The sequence below is a fragment of the Acanthisitta chloris genome, unplaced genomic scaffold (assembly GCF_000695815.1).
Source record: "Acanthisitta chloris isolate BGI_N310 unplaced genomic scaffold, ASM69581v1 scaffold15092, whole genome shotgun sequence".
Classification (NCBI taxonomy): domain Eukaryota; kingdom Metazoa; phylum Chordata; class Aves; order Passeriformes; family Acanthisittidae; genus Acanthisitta; species Acanthisitta chloris.
The window spans coordinates 1-10,010 of NW_008662275.1; the positions used below are offsets into that span (position 1 = coordinate 1).

General features: G+C 49.8%; 1 protein-coding gene across 1 annotated transcript; it reads left to right on the forward strand.

Annotated features, from left to right (window-relative positions):
* The first annotated feature begins 301 nt into the window (after nucleotides 1–301).
* Nucleotides 302–5,795, forward strand: UBXN6 (UBX domain protein 6). The gene is made up of 10 exons (XM_009070545.1): nucleotides 302–446; nucleotides 1,040–1,101; nucleotides 1,237–1,368; nucleotides 1,601–1,698; nucleotides 2,010–2,085; nucleotides 2,170–2,254; nucleotides 3,160–3,379; nucleotides 3,469–3,599; nucleotides 4,590–4,735; nucleotides 5,667–5,795. The coding sequence occupies exons 1-10, from the start codon at nucleotides 362–364 to the stop codon at nucleotides 5,793–5,795; spliced, it is 1,164 nt and encodes a 387-aa protein (XP_009068793.1). The 5' UTR covers nucleotides 302–361.
* Nucleotides 5,796–10,010: the final 4,215 nt, after the last annotated feature.

Below are 10,010 nucleotides of genomic sequence, written 5' to 3' on the forward strand. Positions count from 1 at the left end.
TCATCCCCGAGTACCACCGGGAATCACCCCCGGGAACCACTCCCAGGCACCTCCGGGCACTGCCGGGTACCACCATCCACCATCCCCAGGTACCACTGGGAATCACTGGGTACCACCAGCCCCTCCATCCCATGCCACCGATTCCCACCCACCCGTGGTGGGACACAGCGCCGGGTCAGCCACCTCTGGACCATGCCTGAGCGTCCCTTCCCGCGGGGCTGCCCCTCCCCGGTTGCCCCGGGGTTGGTGCCAGTCCCTGGTGGGTGTCTGAGCCCGTGTCCTCCACCCCAGGGCCCCCCAGGAGAAGCCAAAAGCCTCAGCAGCACCCAAGCCCCGTCCAGGCCCGACGGATGAGGCGCAGATGGCAGCGGCCGCAGCGCTGGCACGGCTGGAGCTGAAGCCCAAGGGCAAATCACCTTCCTCCCAGGAGACCATCAAGAACCAGGGTAGGAGCTGTGTAGGGACACCCGAGTTGGGTGGTGGGGCTGGGTGGGATGGTTGTAGCTCCCACAGAGCCTGGGGACAGTGGTCCCACATGGAAAAGTGTCAGGGTGTAGCTCCTAAGGATGATTTGGGGCACTACTGGCTTCAGCACTGGCTTGAGGGTCATGGAAATGAGGTCACAATCACCTATGGGCTGGGACAGAGCAGTTGGGCAGGTGTTTGCTTCCCTAGGACAGTGTTGTGTTGTCCAAGAGCCTTTGACAGTGGAGTGACAGGTTGGACTGGATGATTCTATGGCTTAGGATTTAGTGGTTGCAGCAGTGACAGGTTAATGGTTGAACTTGATGACCTTAGGTCTTCTCCAGCCTTGATGATTTCATGATTCTATGGTTTAGAGGTCACAGCAATGACAGGTTAGTGGTTGCACTTGATGATCTTGGAGGTCTCTTCCAGCCTTGATCATTCTAGGGTTTAGGGGTTATAGCAGTGTCAGGTTAGTGGTTGGACTTGATGACCTTAGAAGTCTCCTCCAACCTTGATGATGCTATGAAAAGCCTCAGGAATCTGCTGAGCCTGTGCTGTTTGTCTCTCCTAGTGAGAAAAGAGCTGATGGCTGAGGCAGCTGCCAGCGAGAAGGGACAGTCCATGGAGGAGAAGGTAAGGGAGATGCTGCCATTCCCTGCTCAGCACCCGTGGGGGCTGCTCTCTGTCCTGTGTGGATCTGCAGGAACAACAAAAAGACTCTCAAAACCTCTCTGGGCTCAGTTTGGTGCCTGGTTTTTTCTCCCCTAGGATCTCACCTCCTCCCAGGAGGAGGGGGCAGCTGCTCCCTCTGTCTCAGGGGTCTATTTCATCTGCCCACTGACTGGTGCTGTGGTGAGGAAAGACAAGAAGGAGAAGCACCTCAGAGAAGCTATCCAGGCAGTGAGTGATCACAGCTTCCTTCCTGCTCTTTTTCTGTGGCATGTCACACCCTCCAGCAGTGATGTCTCCAACCCTCCACCTTCTCCCTGTAAAGTCTTCCCCTGGCATAACTTGACCTGTTAAATAATCTTTAGCCCAGTCCATGGTGGGTTTGATCTCACTGTGGGGGCAGCAAGAGTGGTGCTGAGTTGGGGTGAGCTCCTCCTGACCAGCTTCTCTCCTTCTCCCTCAGTATTTCTCTGTGGATCCTGTGGCTGCTTCCATCATGGAGATTCACACCTTCAACAAGGACAGGGAGAAGGTCCGAGTGGGCGTGGAGACCATGGCCAAGTGAGTGGGACTCATCCCTTCCCAGATGGATTTGCTTGTTGTGCTCCAAAGACTTTTTCTGGATGAAAACTCAACTCTCGAACACCTGAGTTGTCAGTTGGCCCAATGACCCTGGAGATGTTCTATGGGTTGGCCCACTAATCCCAGAGATTTGGGAGCTGCTGGTGTTGTCTTAGCCCCAAACACTGATGAATTTTACTTTTCTCAGCTCTTCTCTCTGTGATAAATACCTTGAGGCCTCTCAATATCTTCTCCCACCTTGGAGCAGCATGTCCTGCTTTGATCCATACAGTGCATTCCTCTTTCTGCAGGTACCTGGATAACATCTACCTCCATCCAGAGGAGGAGAAGTACCGGAAAATCAAACTGCAGAACAAAGTGTTTCAGGTGAGCTCAGGCTCCTGCAGCTGCTCAGCCTTGGAAAGGCCTTACTGAACTCAACTACATCTAAATCCTTTCCTTTTCTTCCAGGAAAGGATAAGCTGCTTGGAAGGGGTACACAGATTTTTCCAGGCTGTTGGGTTTGAGACAAAAACTCTGCCTGTTCCAGGACAAGGCAAGAAAGCTCAGTGTGCTAATGTGGGGTCAGGGGTTTGTGGGATGTGCTGGAGAAGGTTGCTGAGAGCTCCACAGGCTGGAACAAAGGTTGTTACTCCAAGACTAACAAAAACAGCCACTTAGCTTGCAGATTCCCTGCCAAGACATGACATCTCCTGAAGATCATTGCCTTTCCATTCCCTGCATTGCTCTTGTAAAGACCATGGAATTTTAGGGGTTGGGATGGAGCTTAGAGATCACCTAGTCCCAATCCCCTGCCCTGGGCAGGGACACCTCCCACCAGAGCAGGTTGTTCCAAGCCTCATCCTACCTGGATTTGAACTCTGACAGGGATGGAGCAGTCACAGCTTCCCTGGGCAACCTGTGCCAATGTCTCACCACCCTCACAGGGAAGAATTCCTTCCCAGTATCTAAGAGTCAGTGATGACCTCTCCCACCTCTTCCCAGGCTTTCACATTTCCTTAGAGAGCTGCAGTGAAGGATCTAAAGGTAAAATCAGAGGCTTGAAACAATTTCTTTGAGCATCTTATGTCAAGGTCTCCTGAGACCCAGGGCTCTGGCAGAGACTAGGTGAGCATTGCTGGGTGGTAGAGGTGAGGGAGATGCTTAGGAATGCTCCCAGGGTTGGCTCAGGAGGAGATGTGCACCAGTCACACTTCCTTTCCTCCCAGGGATGGAGGTAGGAGGGAAAATAAAGGGTCTCATAGTGTGTGAAGGGGTTGGAATGGAGCTTAGAGATGATCCAGCCCCAATCCCTGCCCTGGACAGGGACACCTCCCACCAGAGCAGGTTGCTCAAGGCTTGATCCAACCTGGAATGAACCACTGCCAGGACTGGATCCCTGGGCAACCTGTGCCAGTGTCTCAGCACCAAGAGCCTCAAATCCCATCCTTGTTATTGCAGAGACCACAGAGGAGTTCTACGTGCTGAAGGAGGAGATGCTGAACAGGCTGGAAGACCTGAAGGACTCCAAGGAGCAGCTGCTGAGCTCGGAGCCCGTGCGAGCTCAGCTGGATCGGCAGCTCGTGCTGTTCCAGCCCTCACCCGAGGCCGCTCGGTTCGAGCTGCCCAACGACTTCTACAACCTCACTGCAGAGGAGATCAAACGGGAGCAGCGGCTCAGGTGAGGGGGTGGAGCAGGAGGAAGGTCCAGGTGATGCCAACAAGGAGTTTGTGCCTGTCCTTCATGGCTCAAAGAGTCTCTCCTCGCAGGACAGAGGCAGTGGAGAAGGCGTCGATGCTGAGGACGAGAGCCATGAGGGAGAAGGAGGAGCAAAGGGAGATGAGGAAGTACAACTACACTTTGCTCCGAGTTCGTTTTCCTGATGGATACATCCTCCAGGGTAAAAAACACTCCCAGCCCTTTCTTTGTGCACCTACAGAAGCTTCTCACCATCCCACAGGATCTGGCCTTAGTAGATAGGGTTTAGGGTTGGACTTGATAACCTTAGAGGTCTCTTCCAACCTTGATGATTCTGTGGCTTAGGGTTTTGGGGTTACAGCAGTGACAGGTTAATGGTTGGACTTGATCTTAGAGGTGTCCTCCAACCTTGATGATGATTCTATGGTTCAGGGTTTAGGGGTTACAGCAGTGACAGATTGGTGGTTGGACTTGATGATCTGAGAAGTTTCTTCTAACCTTGATGATTCTTTGGTTTAGAGCAGTGACAGGTTAATGGTTGAACTTGATGATCTTAGAGGTCTCCAGCCTTGATGATTCTATGGTTTAGGGGTTACACAGTGACAGGTTAATGGTTGGACTTTATGACCTTAAAGATCTTCTCCAGCCTTGCTGATTCTCTGATCTGAGAGCACTTGTAGTCTAAGAACCTGAGTACCAAGCTGTGCTGAACACTGGTGGAATAAACACCACGAAACCAGAGTGGGATAACACCTCTCCAAGAACTCTTCTCTGCTCCAGGTTGGGATTTGAAGCCAGGATTGAGCAGAGAAGGCAGAATCTGAAGGCCTCATTCATTAAATTCTGCTCTTCCCAGGCCTGTGGGAACAAGCAGGACTCATTAGATCAGTGTGTTAGAGCAACCAGCATGAGGTTGCCTGTGCAACAGCATAAATCCTCTTCCAATTTTCCAGTGGAAGTCTGGAAATCATTTCAGGCTTTCCAAGCTCTTTGTTACAGGCTGGCAGGGGCTGCAGCAATTGAATATTTGACTTTAGGCATTGTGCTTTTGTACATTTGCAGTTAAATGAGGCTGTCTGTGGCCCTGAAGTAGTTCCTAAAGTCAGCAGCAGTGGCTGAACCCCACGAAACCAACCCCAAAAGGTTAGGTTTGGTGAATGCCAGACTCTCTCACCTTGTTTTCTCATGGCAGGGACCTTTTATGCAAGAGAATCAGTATCTGTGCTCTACAACTTTGTGAGAGAAGCACTCAGAGATGACTGGCTGCCCTTTGAGCTCTTGGGACCTGGAGGTCTCAAACTGACTGATGAGAACTTGGCTTTCAATGAATGTGGGCTGGTGAGTAAAGAATGTCAGAGTTGGTACCTTCCAGAGGGTCTTGAGGGTTGGCAGAGTCATCTGCAGCTCAGAGCTTGGGGAGGAGTTTGTGTCTTCTGCTTGCAGAGCTCCAAGTTGTGCTTTGGCTCCTCATTTTAGTGTCAGTTGACAAGTAACTGCTTTGGAGGTTTTCTGGCTGGAAGGTCTGGAGGGACTTTAGGGACCTCCCTCCTGGAGCAAATGCAGCTGCAGGAGTTGCCAGCAGCTCTGTCAGAGGCTGAGCATCCATGCTGGGAGAGAGGGAAGGCAGGAGGCAAGAACAGCTCTGCAGAGCATGAGGGGATGAACAGAAAGCCCAAAACAGCATCCCCTGAAAGGAGCTTCCTGCAGAAATCCACCCTTGTCCTTTGAGCTGCTCAAGGTTTTTCCAGGTCTGTGAACATACAGAGTGTGGTATAAGCTCAAAGGATAACAAAGAAGCTGTGGCTGCTCCAGCCCTGGGAGTGTTCCAGGCCGGGTTGGAGAAAAGAAGCTCCAGAGACCTTCCAGTGCTTCAAGGGGCTCCAAGAGAGCTGGAGAGGGACTTGGGACAAGGACCTGGAGGGACAGGATAAGGGGGAATGGAAGAGGCAGGGATAGATGGATATTGGGAAGGAATTCCTCCCTGAGAGGTGCTGAGGCACTGGCACAGGTTACCCAGAGCAGCTGTGTGTGGCTGTTCTTGGAAGTGCTCCAGGCCAGGTTGGACAGGTCCTGGAGCAACCTGGACTGGTGGAAGGTGTCCCTGCCCATGGGGATGGGATGAGATGAGCTTTAAGGTCCTTCCAACCCAACCCATTCTATGGTTCTGCATCCCATAGCTGGGGGTGGGATGAGCTGAGCTTTAAGATCCCTTCCAAGGCAAACTATTCCCTGATTGCTCCAGCTCCCTAACATGCCTTTCCTGTCCCAGGTGCCCTCAGCCCTGCTGACCCTGGCCTGGGACGCAGCAGTCATGGCAGACATCGAGGCAGCAGGAGAGCCACAGCCTGGCAGCCCCCTGAGGCCGGAGCTCCTCGCCACAGCCCAGACTCTCTCCTGAAATAAAGGGCAGATGCACTCAGTGCTGCTGCTTTTAGACTCTTCCCTCCTTTTCCCATGGAGCTTCCAGCTATGTGACCTCAGAGGTGACTTGGGTTGAGCTCTGCAGAGTGGGAGGTTGGGCTACTGTTCCCTGCGCAGCTCTGGAGACACACAGTAGCACCCAGGAAGACCTTCCTGGACTGTTCTGGAGTAGCTTTCAACACCAACCTAGCAGTTGTGTCTAGCAGTGACTGCCTGAGGTGTTGCCAAGACACGGGTGGAGCACCACTGTCCTCCCCTGGAGCAGGGAATTAGTGCTGTTTAGGCTGGATGACCAACCTGAGCCTGAGTTTGGGGCTGGGTTTAGAACTCAGCTTTCCCCTTTTGCTTCTTTGTGCACTGTAACTCCTATTGGAGAGAAGACTTTTAGGTAAAGTTACACTTAAGGCTGATTAAATGGAATTATTTAAAGCCTCAGTTCTGTTCCAAGTGATTTGAATTGCATTTGGGAGAGGTTTGAAATGTCAAACCAGTCAGGGCTGGGGCTGGCACTGGTGGTACTGGTACCAGCATGACTTACCTTCTTTTTTTCCCCCCCCTCACAGAGCAGGAGACTGACAACAGCTAACAGCTACTGCTGGGGAGAGAATAACCTCAAATTGCAATCAGTCTTTTAAGGAACTAATTAACAACTTGCCCATTAAAAGTTTGTCTCATACCTCATCGAATCTGAGACCAGTTTAGCCCCTCCCACCTCCATCTTCAAGCTTTGATGTTACAGGGCACTGGATCTGTAATTAATTCCAGTCTATCCCAAACCCAAAAGAACCAAGATGCATTTTTTTTTCCTTTTCCAGAGGTAAAACCCTGTGCTGTTCTCTGTAGCAATTAAGACCACAAACAGGATGGTATCAAAAGCATAAATTCTTATATAATTGTACATCTTTTTGGACCCAAGGCCACACTATACAACATTATGAACAGTCATTTCCCCCCTCAGTGGCATCACAATAAGCTTATTCCAAACACCCTCAGCTCTTTTGAGAGTGAGAACTTAGATCCTTCCCATTGCAAAGAATTATCAACATTTCAATAATGCTTTATTAAGGGCAGATTAATATGCAGGAGTTTGGTTTTCTTTTTAATAGCTAAAAAAAAAAAAAAAAGCTAGAACTAGAAAAAAAAATAATTGAAGCTTCCAGAACAAAGTGCTGTCTTCTCTTTACAAGAAACGTGGAATACTTTCAAGTATCTTAGGCAAAGATACAACGAGGTTGAAAATTTCCTAGCTCATTCTACATACATACAGAGGAGTTAGTATGTGTTTGAAGGCTCAGGTGGTGTTAGATGGGCTGAGCATGGGGGTGTCCTGGTGAGCAGCTCCTATGTCACTGGATCCTGAGGGTGTAGAATCTGCAAAGGAGAAAAAATATGTTGCTTTGGACTCCTCTGTGTCTGATCTGTCTCAGTTTTCTTCCTATGTCTGTCCTGAGTCTCCTTTTCACCCCTTTTGGTTCAATATTGGGTTCATGTTTTAATATCACCAATCCAGAATAAAAAACAACCAAACAAAAAAACCCTCACTTTCAACCATAAAAGGGATTTTCATCATTTTTTTTCGGTGCTTTGGAGCTGAGGCAGAGCTAAACAAACACACACGTGTGGCAGCAGAGCCCGAGGGAGGGAAGCTGCTCAATGGCATCCTCAGAACAAGAGGTGACAAACCTGAGGCGAAGGTTTCAGCTCTCAGAGCCTGGTAATAAGCAAAAGCAGCTTAAAGATGAAAGCAAAGCTTCTTGTCAAGCAGTTGCACTGTGTGTTTGGGGAGGTGAGAGGATAGAGCAGCAGCTCAGAGAGAAAGGAGAACCCAGATATGGCTGCAGTGGGTCAGACAGCACAGAATTCAGAGCTTTGGGAAGGTGCAGAGTTCCTTATCTAGCAGAATACCCAACACAAACCTCCCTGTCCTTAAGGCAGGTGGTGGCAGCAGCATTGTGAGAGCTCTTTTGTAGAGCAGGAAGAAAGAGCTCAGAGGTTTTGAAAGCACATCACGTGCTTGGGGTGAACTCATTGATCTGTGTGATCACGTACATGTGCTTAAAAACCTCCTGGAGATGAAAGGAGCTGCTCCACATCCTCATCCCACTGTGTCTGCATCTGCAGCCTGAAAGGATATCTGAACAGCACCGAGGCTTTCAAGCCATTTTTTCCAAGAGATAATTGGGACACAAATACAAGCAACTGCTTAGCTATCTAGAGCAAAGCAGCAGTGTTGATCTGAGCTTGCCTGTTCTTTCCTGCAGACAATTTGCACCTTCCAGGAGGCAGCAAAGGGGTTAGAGCCCAGACCTTGAGGGACCTCCAGGCAGTCCTGGAGGGCTCTGAATGCCCCAGAGGCAGCAATATTTACCAATATTTAATGGATCTGCTGGTGCTGATCCTAATGTTCACTTTTCTCCCCAGAAATAAACAGGTAACACTGGCAGCCAAGTGCTAGTCACAAGGACTTTGTGCTCTTTAGGCAGTTGGAGAGAGGAGGAGAAGGGAAGAAGAAAAGGAAGACCATAAATGGCAAAGAAGCATCTAGAATAAATGCTAACAAGCAGAGAAATATCTGGAATAAAACATCTGGAGGGAAAAGCTCAAGGAATGGTGAAAAAGGGGCACAAACCCCACAAGTTTAGCTGCACATTGTTCCTGCTCCATATACTCTCCCCTTGGGGGAGTGTTTGCCAAGAGACTGTTAGGCAGTTATTTTCCCACCTTTTCCTGGCTGGATATCCACAATCACACAGTCATCATCTTCCTCATCTTCCTCAGTGTCTGCCTGGAATCCATCCAGCTCTGCAGCTTCAGCCTAGAGGGGAAGAAGAGGTACCAGGTGTGACAGTGCCCTCGAGGGCTGTGCTGGGCACAGCCTGAGCAGGTGGGAATGTTTGGAGGGAAGGAAAAGCAATTCCCAGCTCCAGCAGACACTGACTTTTGACAAAAAGCCTCATCTGCAGTGGCACACACGGAGTGGGAAGGATGCCAAGCTCCTGCTCCAAGATCTTTGCCTCTTACACAACGCTTCGAGCAGCCTACGCAGCACAGTCAGCTCAGGCCTCAGCGAGCTCTGGCTCTGCTGCTGGAGTTGGGAAGGGAAATTTCTCCCCCCTCTGCTGATTGTTTGCAGGGAATGACAGGATCATTCAATTTGGAAAAAGATTTCCAAGATTATTGAGCCCAACCATGTCCCCAAGTGCCACATCCACATGGCTTTTAAATCCCTCCAGGGATGGTGACTCCACTCCTGCCCTGAGCAGGACAACTCTTTCCATGAGGAAACCTTTCCTAATATCCAATCTAAACCTCCCCTGGCACAACTTAAGGCTGTTCCCTCTTGTCCTGTTGCTCCCTGGGAGCAGAGCTCAACTGCACCTCCAGGGAGTTGGAGAAAACAATAAGGTCCCATCTGAGCCTCTTTATTCCAGGAATCTATTTTGGATATTTTCTTCCTTCTGAAGATAGAAAATTATTTTTGCTTGTCCACTTTGAAGCATGTTCTCTCCCTGCCTCCTCCTTATCTTGGCCAATGGACTTTAATTGAGAAAGGGGCAACAGTTGTTCCCTTGCTGCCATGGAAAAGCCCAAACTTGCTCTTTTGAACCATGAAAACCAACACAAACAGAAGTTGAGGGGTCGCTGGGGTGTTTTTTGCCTTCAGCTGGAACTGTGGAGTGAAAATCCTGGTCCCCAGCTCCTACAAGCTGTTCCAAACCAAGGAATTTTCATTTCCTATCCTTCCCTAAAGCCCCAGTTGCCAGCTGAAGTCTCTCCTGCACATGGGCAGGTGCTGCCCAACTTCTTTCTCCACACCTTATGTAAGAACACCTTGACTTACACAAGTCTTGGGAGGAGTTTCAAGGCAGAAAAAGGTACCATCTGACAGCTGTGCCCTGTCCCAAGCTCTCCCTGGGCTCCAGCCTTGCTCCACAGGTAGACTGGGATGTTAATACCTAAGCAGTGCTGATTTAGACATCAGGCATGAAAAGCTTTCAGGGCTGTGCCACCTTTGCTCTGCACCTCAGCAGCATAGCTTTAAGATGCTTTGAAGCATTGAGGCTGGTGATGTAACTCTCCTAAAAGCCTTTGTTTTGCTATTTCTGCTCTGTTCTAAGCTGAATTTCCAGTGGGTGCCAAGCAGAGATTTTTATCTCTGCCTTTATTTAGTGTATAAGGCAAAAAAAAAAAA

What these genes read in the sequence shown, in the direction of transcription:
- UBXN6 (XM_009070545.1), top strand. Translation starts at nt 362, where the DNA reads ATGGCAGCGGCCGCAGCGCTGGCACGGCTGGAGCTGAAGCCCAAGGGC. An exon ending in GACAGTCCATGGAGGAGAAG is followed by an intron (nt 1,102 to 1,236) that starts GTAAGGGAGATG and finishes TTTCTCCCCTAG; the next exon opens with GATCTCACCTCCTCCCAGGA. An exon ending in AAACGGGAGCAGCGGCTCAG is followed by an intron (nt 3,380 to 3,468) that starts GTGAGGGGGTGG and finishes CTCTCCTCGCAG; the next exon opens with GACAGAGGCAGTGGAGAAGG.